At 37.8% G+C, this 16,063-nt stretch overlaps 1 protein-coding gene across 5 annotated transcripts in view; it reads right to left on the bottom strand.

Moving 5' to 3' along the window:
- Nucleotides 1-16,063, bottom strand: part of LOC124114626 (CWF19-like protein 1) — a 329,927-nt gene that overhangs the window by 18,706 nt on the left and 295,158 nt on the right. For 4 of the 5 annotated variants that reach the window (XM_048385574.1, XM_048385573.1, XM_048385575.1 and 1 more), the window contains 2 exons: nt 3,979-4,092; nt 2,933-3,030 (listed from right to left, as the gene is read on the bottom strand). In XM_048385574.1, the coding sequence (XP_048241531.1) occupies nt 2,933-3,030; nt 3,979-4,092 (212 nt within the window). Of the gene's footprint in view, nt 1-2,932; nt 3,499-3,978; nt 4,093-16,063 lie in introns of all 5 variants that reach the window. The other variant, XR_007218701.1, reaches the window with a different exon arrangement.

Below are 16,063 nucleotides of genomic sequence, written 5' to 3'. Positions count from 1 at the left end.
AAAACCACTACACTAGCATACATACACGAAAATTGGCCAAATTGGTGTCACATTTACACGGACGGATCTTCAGATCCGACCTCCAAACACACAGGTTTCGGAGTCCATACCACACAACCAACTAAAACTACACAATCCTTCCGACTCCCAAACAACCAATCAATATTCACGGCAGAACTAATGGGCATGGCCTCAGCCCTCCATAGTCAAGAATCCAAAAACCACAATAAAATCCTAATACTTACCGACTCCCTAAGTGGACTGCAAGCCCTCCAAAACAAAAATACCAAAAACCGACCTAAATTAATAAATCTAATACTTAAAAGCTCCAACGACCTAACTAACGCAGGCAAACAAATAACTTTCTTGTGGATACCCGCCCACGTAGGAATATACGGTAATGAAAACGCCGATAAGGCAGCTAAACTATCCCTCAAAATCCCAGAAATAAGCTTAAACTTACCCATCTCAAAATCAGAAATTAAAAGTGTAAATAAGCAAAAAATCACCAAAAAATGGCATAACCTATATCTAAACTCAAATAGCCAAATCAAAAAAGTACTCAGCAAACCACTAACCAAACCAAAAATTCACCATCCATCAAAAAAAATCGACAGAGTAATCACTAAACTCCAAACAGGACACACCAACCTAAATAACCACCTAAAAAAAATAAAAAAACATACTACAGGTAACTGCCCACACTGCAAACAACTAGAAACCCCAGAACACACACTCATCTACTGCACACACTACCTAACACATCGAACCGCATTACAAACCACCCTCAATCTAAACCAGGCTCTCACTCTAGAAGCAATACTAAACCCACAAAATAAACTAGAAAACTTCAAGGCCTTAGGCGTATTCTTAATCAAAACGGAACTAATAAAACGCATCTAAAAACACTATAATCCACCAAATCAAAATTACATAAACACACAAAAATCCACCATACCCAGCTCCCTTAGTTCTCCTCCCCTACCCCATCGGCATCTATTCCAAATCTCAAAATTCCCAAATTCTATATAAGCAACCCCTAAAGCCCCCTCTTGGGTTGCACACACCACTTTCGCCCCTTTCGGAAACACATTAAATGGCCTGGCCGGGTCCGTGTGCGAAATACGCATCAGTCGGAAAGCGCACGTTAAATCTCTAAAGTAAGTAAGTAAGTAAGGGAATTGTCAGTCGTCCTTTCACCAGCATCTCCGAAAATATGTGGTCTAGAATATATGAGGTCTTGAATCAAGACCCTTTCACACTTTTTCACTAGTTGTCCGTTTTCTTTTTTTGGATAATGTTTTAAGGTCAGTGTTAGTTATGGGTGGGAAAGAAATAAAGTAAGGTTTGTTTGGGACATTTTACTTTAGGGAGTTAATTTAGAGGGGTGGTTATAAGGGCAAGTTTCAGGAAGAATGATGAATTGTATTACGTAGGTAGGGAAGGGTAAGGATTTTGTTGATGAAGGTTTGCCCCCTGTTGTTGTTTTTGTTAAAATAAACTTTAAATTAAAATTTATTCCTGTTTTGTATTTTCCCCTATAATTAGAATTGATAACCTGGCCAGGAGCCTTGCAGAACATGTAGGCATAGCATTACTGCATAGGGAGGAGAGGACACAATGCAAAGCACTGCAGTAAACATCTGACATTTGAACCACATCTATATTGTTCTGCTGCCACTGGGCACCTATTAGAGGGCACCTACTACATAATCATCAAAATGGATGCCAGAGTTGCTATTTCAGTGGCATGAATGAGTACAGGCATATTCTGTTCTTTAAGTAACCTTTACATTAGTTTCATTTTGACTCATCCATTCCTGGTTCTATTCAAGTCCAGTCTCACAGTTGTATCATAAACCTATTCATTGGGATCTCTATTAAGTAAGAGAGTTCTTTCTATAGGCATTAAAACCTATTGTGAGGTTTTACTTTCAAAGTAAAACCTATTATGAGGTTTTTTTTCGTTCTGGAGGTTTTACTTTGAATGTAAAACCTCAAATCCCAGGTTTAACCAAGTAACTGAAAAAATGACTACAAGTAGCAATTCAAAATTTTAATTCAATTAAAATTGAATGTCATGTGTACAGTGAATGAAGACTTGGTAACAAAACGAAAGTCGTCGTCGCTCATCTTTCCACTTCAGACTCTCTGGTGAAAGGACAGCGAGGTTTCAAAACACATGCTTTTAAACAAGTGCTTATCAATGCTGCACAATTTGCACGTGAAGTAACTGCTAGCCATTACGTCACAACTACCTCTGGGTAACAGTTGGATTGTTTAAAGTCGTAAATCTTGTAAAGCAAAAGACACCTTTTAAATTTGCGAATTTTCGTTTTGAAAAGTTTAAAAGAAGTGGAATATTGCAACACAAACTTTTAGAGACCGAAGATTTCACTTTCATTTAAAAGTAAGTATTTTAGTTGTGTTTTGTTGTTGACACATCCAAGCGCTCTTGACCGCCTGGCAAGTCAGCGAATTTCACGTGCAAGTTATGATATCACGTCTTCAAGGAAGCGCTATAATGAAGCGCCTCATTTATAGATGCTCGTTATAACATTTAATCAATTTAGACGGTTTATAAGTATTGAAAAACACTTTCCCTCGGTTTTGGTAGACAGAGCATGCACTGGGGATCGGGAAAAACCGCGGGGGCTTCGCCCCTTTGGTCTTTCCCTCTCCCCAGGGCATGCTCTGTCTACCAAAACCTCGTGAGCGTGTTTTCTCCAATCCATAAAGACATTTTAGCATATTACCATTATCATTAAATGGCACAGGTGGTAAGAAAAACAGTTGATTGGTGAAACATTGTTTGGATATCACTGATGAAGTATGATGCCTGCTGCATTATCAAAACATCATTCACTCACTCACTGATGACAAACATGATTCTACAATCTTAAGTCATGTGACATAAAAACGGAGTGTTTACCTTGCAAACTGCAGAGGGAACTTTGATGATATCCTGTGCAGGAGTTTAGCACCACATGGAAGCTCTGCATAGAAATAGGGTGCTCCAGCTGGGACAATCTGTAAACATCATATAGGCATTGCCGGAAATAGGGAGTCCAAATAACTCAAACCCACACAACTGGTAACATCTTCAATTTCAATTCAGAAAAGTCATAAGCTAACAGTACATCAAAGTTTGACATATATTTGACCATACACAAAAGAGATGACAAGTCTGCTAATAATATTTGTGATTGGCAGTTCTGAAGTGATTCAACCTGGACGATTCAAATTAGTATTAATCTACCTTCCAGGATAGATTACTGCCATAGCCTTCTTTCTGTATACACAGCCAAACTTGGGTGGGGGACAAAAATCGGTTTGATTGTGGGATCAAGTGTGAATTCAATTTCAATATGCCCCCTTTCAAATAACATCAACCATAATGGTAGTTTAACGCTCCAACAAATCATCTGGATTTCTACTGTTTCCATCATGCTCCAGTTTCAGTTTGATCTCCTCTTGAACTTTCAGGGGAAGATAAACCTAATAGATAAAAAAGGCACTGAGTACACACATTTTGAAACCTTTTCTTCATTAAATGTTTTTTTTACACATCCTGGCTTAGGAAGCAACCATCTGACTTTCTGGGGGTGGAGTGGGTGGGGTTGGATGGCTGGAGTTGGGGTGTGGTTAGGTTTTAGTGGGATTTTTTTCTAATAAAATAATCAAGGTCCTGTTTTAGTAAAACATACTTACATATGCCTCGCATCGTAGGAAAACAACAATGTGCCTTTTTCTTTCAGACAAATGTCAAAACATACAGTTCATTATGTTTATTTATAAAAAAAATAATTAAATACTTGTATAGAATATAACAAATAATTGAGCTCCTAAACATTAACAAATATATTCTAATTTCAAACCAAAATCCGATCACTCCGGAAAATCAATGGGCTGCTCCCTTAGTGGTTTGGCAGATTCTCAATTGATAGAGGTTAGGCATACATACAACATGCTACCCACCTGGGAAAGATCAGAATGTGTAGGTATCTCATGAAGCTCAATGGAAATATTTTGTGCCATATCCAAAAAACATTCCTTGAGATCCATAGCAACATCTTGTGGCACAGGAACAACCTGCAACAAAGTTGTACATTCCCACCATCATAGAATGAATGCAGATAAGAATGATATTTAACAGAAGCTTGAGACTGAAAAGATTGTGCTCAGCTGGTGTCCAAACAAACACGTGTTGTCAGCATGGAGAATCTCTATTACCGTACATCAGTGCCAGAAATCCTGTATTTCGGCTGCTATCTAACTATAATGTCTTTAGATTTTCCACTGTCCTCTTCACTGTCAACTATTAATAACCAGTTGAAAAGTCTTCCCTTCTTTCCAACATCAGCAACCTAGATGGACATTATTGGGAAATGGGTGGGATTACTTATGATAGAGGTAGTATTCCAGCTATTAACAATTAACAACAATGATCTGGATGGTATTGTCAAGTGAATCTAATAACAACATTTACCCCACATTGTATGATTGCCATCAGGATTTCTTTTTTTTTTGTGTGTGTGTGGGGGGGGGGGGGGGGGGATATGTACCGGTAACAAACTACTCATTTACTGAGCACCACCATCAAACAAGCTATTCATTTTCACTGTTAACAGTGAATATGACATTTGTCATTGTCATGTTAGGGAGACCTGACAAGTTCATAGACCTCCTTGTCCAAGGCTGATGGTAAGGTAAAGGACAATCATGAGTGCAGTATGTTTGGCATGTGTTTCAATGAAGGAAGTGGCAGATTGTCATCACTCCTCAGTTTACCAATCAACTCATTTGATAACCCGTGGTCCGTAACTTGACCAAGGAAAAGTAAATTGCTTCTGTATACTACATCATCTGAGGTACTGCTACTGCTTCCATGGGTGACTTGAGGCTCAGCATAAGACGATAAAACTCCTCAACTATCTCAGAGAATGAGTGTCCTGGTTGGTAGGCAAGTGATTGTTGTGAATCAGGGAAATCCACAGCAGATAAACGAGCAGAGTTGAAGCCGTCTCTCTGCTCTTCATCTGAGCAGGTAAAAGTACAGATATGCCAACCCTATTTGAAGCTTTGGAGTAATTGGTGGGGTAAAAAGCGTAATTTCATGGGTAAAAGAGTAATGTAGTGCCATGATGCTTGTTTTTCGCTTCGACATTTTCATTTGGCTGATATGACGTGAAGCAGGCAAGACTTTCCACCATATCCCCTCCCTCAAAAATAAAAGGTTTGAGCGGCAATGCATTCATATATAACTTTTGGACATACATCAGGGCCACATTTCAAACAAACACATTGTATTTTGAATAACTTTGGTATTAATAGATTATAAATCACTTACGAAAGCATTTAATTCAAGCTGTCGTGTGGGAGGCTTGCCCACAAATGTTATTTTTAGCGAGGCGGCAATAAATGAACTTGAAAACACTGCATTCATGCCGAAACATGTGGTCAAAGCTCCACTAATCCATAAAATTAATCATGTGACAATCATGTTGAAGAAAGACAATGTGGTGTTTCGAGTTCCTAAGAAATATTGGTGTACATACAATTGACTCCCTGTAGAATGTTTCATGTGATTGGTGCATTAACAATTTGCACTCTGTGATATTTTATACATGTAAATAATTTGTGAAAAAAAATGTCAAAAATTATAATTTGGGGAAGATAAGAGTAAAATTTATTTTTAGGCAAAAATATGTAACTATTAGGCCAAAAGCGTAAATAGGAGGTGTGTCCTCTGAACCGTGTATTGGTTGGGGCACAGGTGACACGTGATTATCTGAACCTGTAGGCATTTGCCCTGATGATGGTTTGTCGATGGTTGGCATATGTTCCTCCTGCAGTATGCGTGCATTGCAGCACAGCCTCTTGTCTTCTAACTGACTTCGTCAACCTGCTTAACGGGTTAGTTCCTGGTGTTTGTGTGGTTGTGCTGTCCATGGAAGCCACCCATGGAAGTGGTGTGAAACGGCTGTGTACTTTATTTCAAGAACCATATGGTCCATACGGCTGTCGCATGCTAATAGCCTGTCCCAGTGGACTTTCATCTATGGGTGTGACTGTCAGCGGCTGGCCTCAACCTAATCAAGCTGTGTCACCTCTTGTGGTCTGATGAATACCATACTGGCCATTACGCCCGGCTTGGCTGTGTTGACCTGACACTTCAACCATGGCTCCCCTGCATCTTGGAAGGGTTCTTTCTCAGTTGACTGTGAGTGACTACACCATCAGCTTCTCAGACACAAGATTGGCACTTCCAGTAGGAAGCCCACACTTCTTACATGCAGGTGGAGGAGATGCCATCTTGTTCCTTAAACACGTTCATATATAAGCAAGACCATAAGGGAAAACTAATCCTCTTCACCTTCCATGAAGGTTGAGAAGCCTTCTTGTAGACTATGTAAACTGGGAAACTAAAACATATTACAGTGCCAAAAATAACAAACTTTTGATCTATGTCAACTCAGAATTATATTTTATGTTGACAGTAGCACACCCAGGAAGAAATGAAGACTTTCTGGCTGCGCATACAGAGGTTATGAAGGGAGATACTATTAGTATCTCAACTGGATATGAATAGTTGACAATGCAGAGGACTTCTGTGGAAAACAAGTTTTTGATGTATGGACTAATGTAATATATCCTTATGCAATACAATGAAATTACATCTTATCTTAATATAAGTTCACTTGAACTGTCAGTTTGTTGATCCAAAAAGAAAGGCATCTATGTGAATTTAAGCACAATACAATAAGAGGTGTCTACTGTACAGTGGTAGGTAGTGGCTCGCGAAGACGTTGTCAGATCGCAGCCTTCCATGATTGACTGGATGGAGCAGTTACTGTGAAGAGCCATGATAGATGTAGGAAAACCTTCAATGCCCTAACAGGGCATAATGAAAGCTCCGCCTCTTCTTCAGCACACACAATGGATGCAAGGTGAGGAAGGTGAATGATCTATCAGGCTGTCCTGGGAGTTGATTCTTGGCAATAAAGTCCCTGCACAGCCCAAGACACACCATGAATACTGCGTTCAAACCGGACACCTCGGGGGTGTGCAGGGCACTGACCCATGCAGCACTACCAGCGGGAACACCATCGTCTTCGTAGGGTCATAGAAGGAAGACGAGTGGTTCGAAGGCAGCTGTCTGAAGAGCCAGTAAAACCATGTACAGATCCCACACAGGCAGTCTGAACTTGGCTTACTGATCTTGAAAATGAGTTCAGTGATTTTCATCATTCTCCGATTGACTGAGAATGCAAGCACAGAGTTAATGGCAGTCAGGTAGGTAGAGATGGTAGAGCCCTTTAACTGACGTGTGCTGTGCAAATAAAAGAGAAACTCCAGAAAGTGTGGTGACGCTGTCAGAGGGCCTGGAAGGAGCACTCTTTGTCGACATACAGTCCCTGTGTAGACTGACGACAGGCTGAAGCAATAACCTTGGCCATTCAAGCCGAGTTGCCCTTGGTTCCTGGGGCATTTGGCAGAAGCGTCAGGTGTGAAACCAGGCGGGGTTTGGGTGTGGCAATCTGCTGTGTAGGTGTAACAGGAGGTTGAGCCACACCTGAAGGTCTAGGGGGTTGCCTCTGGCAAGGGCTCTGAGGACAAGAAACCAGAATCCTACTGGCAAACGGGGCATGCCCAAAATCAGTGGGCGAGGGGCCTGGAACATTTGAAGAACCCTGGGAAGGAGAGCCGGAGGCAGAAGAGCGTATGTGGATAAACCTCCCTGGGAACGCTGAGTGCGTTGACTGCCATAGCTGACAGATCAAGTAGTATAGGTAATGGGGGTTCTGGACCACTTCCACTGGAGCCGGATTCATATACCTATACCGCTACTACAGGTGGCATTTTTTATGCCAAAATGATTATGCGATTCAATGATAGTCATGAGTTGTATTAAACGAAACATCAATATTAATTAATAATGGATAAAATTTACTATAGCCCACGAGGATATTGGAAAGGTATAGGAGCAATAAAAAAATTAGCCACCGCGGCTAAGGTATCTAAAGATGTGGCCAAGGATTGGTTAAAGAAACAAGCGATGTGGCAAATATATTTACCGGCACCGCGTTATATACCGAGGAAGAAGTTTGATATTTTTACATCGAATGAAGTTCATCAGGCTGACCTCTTGTTTCTTCCCCACGATAAGGTAAAACGCAAAACGTATAAATACGCTTTAACAGTAGTAGATGTGGCTAGTCGATACAAAGAGGCTGAGCCATTAACCTCGAAAGAATCAACAGAGGTAGCTAATGCACTGAGTCGCATATATAAACGCGGACCACTAAAATGGGCTAAGCTATTTCAAGTAGATCCCGGTCGCGAGTTTATGGGATCGGTAACTAAACTGTTAACAAAGCACGATGTCGAAATCGTCCGTGGTGAAAGAGAGGCCCACCGCAGTCAAGCTATCGTCGAAAGATTTAACAGGACATTGGCGGAACGTTTGTTTGGCTATCAGTATGGGATCGAAATGAAATCGGAACGATTGAGATCAACCGAATGGGTGACACGATTATCAGCCGTTGTATCAGCGCTGAATAAGGAAGTAACGAGATTAATCAGGAAGAAACCATCAGATGCTATTAAAATGAAATCCGTGACTTCGGAATCTTCAGCACCGAGGAGAGGCAAAGAACAAAAACTTCCGGATAGAGCAAGGGTAAGATATTTATACCAACCGATCCCATATGGTCCCTTAAGACGTATAACATTAGTCGATTGGTTATGAAAGAAGGAGAGCCTATTCTTTATTACCTTCAAGATGGACCGGGTAGGGCATTTGTACGAGAAGAGTTGTTCATAGTTCCCGACGGTACGGTATTACCACCATAACCATAAGCATAGGTAGTTACACCATCCTTATCAATCCATCTCTTTGTATCTAAGGGGGATAATGATGTCTTGTTCATTCTTAATCCATATATCCTATGATTGTAACTTCTTAAAGAGTTCATCTCGTGTTTGAACGTTCTACCGTTGAATAATGATTCTTTATACTGTTCGTGTTTGATATGCTTTTTAACAACATACTTCTTAACGCCCTTAGCTTTTCTTATCTCTCCATTATCGGACTTCTTTATAGAATACATCTTAGGTCTTAATCCTACATACTCCGCTATAGGGGTCCCAGCACATTCATCCTTCATCTTACCTAATACCTTTTTATTTACTACGCTGTGCAGTGGATTATCTTTTGGGTAATCGCTCGTGTCGTACATATCTATTTTTTCTGCCATATCTTTATACACATCCTCGGTTTGTATTTCCATCAACAAAGAATCTGTGTCGGTATATAACACCTCGCATCTATCGCCGTATTGCTTCTTAAGTTCGTTGTAATAAAAGTCATACATTAAGTGTTTTGACAAGTCGAGAATACTCATACCGACGTACACCGGTCTGTTGAATTTTATATTACTCTTCTGCATATGCAACGCGGCTAAGTCGTTATCGAATATCTTGCTTCTGTTAAAAGCCGGACTGGCTATAAGTTTCCTGAGTCTTTCTTCCTCATTAGATCTGACTAATTTAACATCAACACGCTTCCTTAGATTCTCCATAGTTTTACCAAATACTGAGTTATTCATGAGCTTATACAGATTCTTTTCGAAATCGCTGGTAGCTATCTTTCTTAAATCTGTGTTCAACCTTATATAGGGCTCCATCCAAGGGCTTTGATCGAACTTTAGAACTCTGTGTAGTTTTATACCTAACGATAGATACAACTGGAGATTTCTGTAGTGAACTTTATATTTTGTCTTATCCATCAAATTTGGTACGAGTTTTTCTACGATAGCTAACCTACTATTACCCATCAAGGAGCGTTGATATTCCGACATCCACACTGCAAAAAAAATCCATATATACAAGCTTGTATATCCTTTGGAAAGATGATATTTCCAAAGGATATACAAGATTGGAATGATGATATATACAAAAATATACAAGTTTGTATATACGACATATACAAAAATATCCAAATTTGTATATATGGTATATCCAAATTTGTTTTCTTTGTATATATTGGTAAAGGGAGATAATTGTTATGTATTTGTGTATAATTATTATATATATATATGCAAATTGAAGTGTTTGAAGTTGAGCACTGTGTTTCTTTGTATATGTTTGTAAAGGAGGATATTTGTTTTATATGTGCAAAATAGTATCAGCAAGTTACAAAAAACTGATATAGTGGCGTGTAACAATACTGGAATGATTAATTAGTACTCCACGCTGTTAGCGGGAGTACATACTCTCCTTGCAATTATATTGACGGGTAAGCGATTGAGGCGTCTGGTACTTTTCCTGGCGCGGTGCTTGGTATGTGAGTAGACTTTATCGTCAAATGCACAGAGAGGATAGGCTGTTGGGGTTGATTGCATTGGCGGTGACTTGTTTTGAAAGTGTTGAAATCAATTTGTGCTGAGCTTGGATTCGTTTGTACGGAGAGGCCGCGATATGATTTGTAACATGCTCTCGTGCACATGGCAGATTAGCCAACAGTGTGGATTGCACAGAAGATGAAAACTATTTTATTATTAATTTAAAGTGTTGAATTTGGGAGATGTCACACAGAAATTGTTAATAACCCAATAATGACTTTTTTTATGATAAACGTGTCTTTTATAAGTGAATGAGATGTTTTACAGTTGTTCATGTGAAAAAACTATGAATGTTTATTCAGCGTATTAATGTTTTATGTTTTACAAAAGATAATAAGTACAAAGGTATGCTTTTCTCAATATGCTTCAACATGGGGAAAGGGACATTGCACGTTTGTGGCAGTATTGCTCTCAGGTGGCGTCCTCGTCCACTAATGCCTACATCCACTAATGCATACGGCCTACAATAAACAAAGTCATGCACCAGTGATTTTCAGCGACACCTACTATCAGTGCATCATTTCTGCATCATTGCATTAGTTCTTATAGTATATACACCAGCAGATGATGATTTCAAAGAAATTTCAAAGAGTTCATTCCTAGCATGGGTATGTTGTTTTCATTGTGTAGGCATTATTCCACACTGTTTTATTTATTTGTAGGCAATAGTAACTGTAGGCAAAAGTGGACTTAGGCATTAGTGGCTGGAACCCAGGTGGTCGGGTGCGCAGAAACTATTCCCGATTTTTTAAAAGTACTGATTTAACTCCGAAATTTTACATCCGCCATCTTTGTTTTTTTTACTTTTGCCACTGTTACATTTGTTGGTATGAATATTGTCCAAACGGCACAAAATTGCTTAAAATGCAATCAAATATTCAAAACATTTCTTGGGGCTCAGACAAATATTGTTAGCAAACTACGACCATAAATGTAATGTACAACAGGCGCAAGAAAATTAAAAAAAATTCTTACAAATACAAATGATAAGAAGTCGAATATGAATACTTATACCTGTACTTTTTAGAACAAGAAATTGACACATTGACATATTCAGATTAAATTGATATGTTCTTTACTTATGTAAATGCAAATGATAAAAAATAATTAACAGTGAGATTCTATCACTATTGTGCAAAGCATCCAGTCCCAATGAAAGTGAACAGCATGCCGATGTTATACAAAGCAATCATATAACATATCGCAACTTATAGTTCTAAACAATCAGGCAATCCACAAACTACGACCATAAATGGAATGTACAACAGGCGCAAGAAAATTTAAAAAAATTCTTACAAATACAAATGATAAGAAGTCGAATATGAATACTTATACCTGTACTTTTTAGAACAAGAAATTGACACATTGACATATTCAGATTAAATTGATATGTTCTTTACTTATGTAAATGCAAATGATAAAAAATAATTAACAGTGAGATACTATCACTATTGTGCAAAGCATCCAGTCCCAATGAAAGTGAACAGCATGCCGATGTTATACAAAGCAATCATATAACATATCGCAACTTATAGTTCTAAACAATCAGGCAATCCACATAATGACGGTATCAGTGGGAACATCGTGATATTTGAAGATAAAAAATGATAACACATGTCAGCAGTCTGGGAAGTAATACACAGCATCTTGACAATGAACAAAAAGAAGAAGAATAAGAAGAATAGTTTATTAAAGTGTCACTATTTAAACAACCAACCATTTTGAGACAAAATACCCATCACCCCCCCCCCCCTAGAAGTACAACGAACACACATCCGCAAATTCAGTCACTAACCCACCCACATATATTACGTTACACACACCACACCACACCACACCACAACACGGGATTCCATACTCGGTATTGACCCATGACATATCCTTCTTTATGTCAGGGAATGGGTTTTTGGATGGTGGTCAACGGACACGTCTTGCTTTAGGGAAAGCTGCTGTACTGTCCAGCTATTTAATGTATGTCTCATCTGCGAGCCTCTTCGCCATCTGCAGTTCTGTCGACTCGCAGTTCTTTGGTCGTACTGTAAAAAATCTTTATGCCGTCTTCGTCATAGTTACTTTCCTCGGAGGGCATCAACTGAGCTATCTTTAATGCGTCCTCGTACCTCTGTTTCTTCTGGACGGGAAGGTTGCGATGGCGTATCCCGAGGACTCGGTTACGACTCTTCTGAAGAAAAACAACAACTTTATTTACAATTGCATTTCAAATTTATAATGCATATGTATGTATATCCATGTATATGCTCATGGGCAATGGAGGAGAATATGTGAAAATCAAATTCAAATTTATTCCGATAACCCTTAAGCAACGTGTCAGTATTATAGCTTGATGTATTAGAACAACACTATTTGGGAATGCCAGGTGCTACTGGTAGTGTTGGGTATGCTTACCCTTTTTGAAGATTCACTCTTTGTAATTCGACATCAAACGGATTACATCACACTCTGAGTAAACAATCTCATTTAACCCTTAATTAGTTAATTAATCTGCAGTATATTGTATCACCTTGTCAGTTGTTGGTGAGTGATCAATTTATGTCTGGAGAAAGGGATTAGCCTTACTCACAATAAATTAACATTTCACACTGCAACAGAAGAGATTATCGATCATTATGCCTTTATAAGAAAGTGAGAAAGATAAAGATTGAATGATACATAACGGGCCGTGCCTGCATTTTATAGCCTGCAAGAATCGTCACTGTAAACTAATAGAAGATTAATTTAAATTTTACAGAATATTCAACTGCTAAGTATATGATAAAGTGTTGAAGTAGCATTAGATATGTTTGAGATTACAGTTTTCAATTAACTGTATAATGTAGCTTGCTGTCTTTGAGAGAGTCAGTATCTGTAGAGCTGGCTTGGTCTAATTGGTATTCAGTCCCTGGGACACAAATATTGTTTAATAGCATTGTTTTGTGAGCAGCCGGATGCGTAAATGATAAGTAATATATTTCCGTATTATATTTTATAGTACTTGTTGTTTTAATATTGTTAACAACAGAGAGAACGAAGAATTTTCTTTTTGTAAAACCATAACAGCATGCATATGTTCTAGCAAAAGGAAACTTGATAAATATTCATTTTGCTTCATTTCTACTTTGGAAAACTTATTTTGAGCTCTGAAAGCTTGACGCTGTATAATTCGGGACGCGCATGGTTGGATGCAAACTAAATGTTTAATTCTCACAAATTAAGACACCAGCGGCGGTATAGGAGCATATATCTAATGTCATTCAATACAGAATAATACATGAAAATGTTTCAATGTTAAGATTAAATATATCTAACGATATGGAAATTAAATCTTGATAACTGTTTTTAATCTTTGATCTTTTGGGAAAATAATAGTGGAACTGGTTGAGTGACTAACGTATTCTACATTAAAAAGTGACAGATACATGATTTACATCATTAAAATTTAAAGTGATACAGTGATACAATTATAAGTGAGGGTTGTGATTTATTTAGGAACAAAGTCAGTATTTGGGGAATTAACTTGCGCTTTCCGACATTATGCGTATTTTGCACACGATTAAGAAAATAATGTAATTCATTTATTTATATGCATCAATCCTAAATCACCCGACTTATTGAATGTTATTTCGTGAATACACAAATTGCATAACACATTCCCTGAGGACAAACCCAATTGGCCCGTACCTTTGTGACAGGTGTTAATTAGAGAATGTATTGCCACCACATTATGTCCCGGCACTTTTATGACATGTAAGGAACCTAGTCGGTCCATGAATCTGTAACAACAACATTGGTCTTATAAAATCAAAGTAGCATAAATGTTACGTAATTCGTTTTAAAAAAATGACTGATAAATATAACATGAATATAATTGCCCTTTTGGGGATAACATAATATTGGGAAAATATACTTAAAAGTACATGATTAAAGAATTTCAGAATCAACTGTTTGTTTGTATTTATGACCGACTTCACACAAACTGAATAATTAAACATGTGTTTATATAGCTATAATTACATGCATGACACCTACATTATCATGAAATAATAATGTTCGTCATGTTTGTTAATCTGTACATTTCGTTGTTATTGGTATCCTGGGGATGTTGTAATTATACACATGTTCTGATCTTATTTGTCGTAGAATACATGAAAAACGATTGGTCAACAGTTTGGTGCGGTCGGTGGAAAGGTGTTCAATTACTAAGAAAAGCTATTTAACTGTTAAATACTCAATACGTGTCTTAAAATATGAATTAATTCTTAAGTTATAACATTAGTGCAAATTCACCCGAACGTAGGATGTACATGGACCGATTTCAAAATAGCTAAATTGACAAATTGTTTTCAATAAACCACTGAATATAAACTCACTTAGCCTTTAGAATAGAAAGGCGAATCGTTTCTTAATATATTGTCTTTTAAGCCGATGGAAGTTTAAATTACTACAACCGAGTCCGAGGCGATAAAGGATTATGTGACAAAATCTGGTATCATGGCTTAACTGTATATAAGTCACACTGTCCAAGTTTAATAATCCTCTATATCAGATGACTATTCCAATTATTAATGGTATCAGGTAGGAATAACTTGGCAAAGCATTCTGTTCTACAACATATAGCCTGTATATTGGTTTGATTTCTATAAATGTAATTACTAACAGCAAAGATGTTTTCCATCTTGTAAAAAGGTGTAATGGCTGTGTTAGTTTCTCTATATATTTTCTCGTGGCCTGTACCCTTTATCGCCCCACAAATAGTCCGTATAGTCCGTATTGAGTGAGTGAGTTAAAATTTAACGTCTCATCGGCAATATTTCAGCGTCCGGAATGAATCTTAGGATTCTAGGATTATTTCTTGTTCTTGGTACAATTATCCCAAATATGGGCATTATATGCTTGTTCATAACTTCTAATGATTTCTGTGAAAGGAGTTATTTAACTGAGTGAGTGAGTATGGTTTACGGCGGTGGACACCAGAAAGGTATCTAAGACTTCTAAGGCAATTAATCATAGGGATATTTCCTTTTTAACTCGTCAATATCAGAATCTGACTGAAATATTATTCCCAAAGTCATAAATATTAATTCCTTTCATTTTAAGATTAGGTTTTGCACTTGGGAAGACTTTGATTTAACGTGAAATAGAAAGCTTCTGTTTTCTCTGGATTCAATTTTACTTACTTTCATCCATTTGGTAATTTTCTCCAAATCAGCATTAATATTTTACGCAGTAGTATTTGGAATTGTCCCTTTGCGGAATTGTCTGGACCCCACCGCAATCACAGTAAACAGAAATTCCAATGTAAATAATATGTACAATAGTTTGCTGGCTCGACATGCAAGACTCCATAATTTTAGTTATAATGTAAAAGTCATAGTAATATTAAATTATATTTTAAACAAATAATTAATGTATATTACATGGGAGACGAAGCGACACACATTGTATTTTATAAAATGCACAATTTTGAATGCTTTAAACCTGTTGCATTAAACAAATACTGGATTTGATGTAGTCATATAGTGAATCAATATGTGTCTAGTCTTCCAAATGTTCTATTGCGAACACATATAGTGTCAGCGCTCATGATCGCCATATCTATGAATGAATGAAAATATCATCATTAATAAACTCACCTGAGCTCACTGTGTGTTCTGAAGACA

Source organism: Haliotis rufescens, unplaced genomic scaffold (assembly GCF_023055435.1).
Source record: "Haliotis rufescens isolate VD_foot unplaced genomic scaffold, xgHalRufe1.0.p SCAF_6, whole genome shotgun sequence".
In the NCBI taxonomy this organism is placed as follows: Eukaryota; Metazoa; Mollusca; class Gastropoda; order Lepetellida; family Haliotidae; genus Haliotis; species Haliotis rufescens.
The sequence above is the reverse complement of the archived record's forward strand: the minus strand, read 5'-3'. Positions and strand labels throughout refer to the sequence as shown.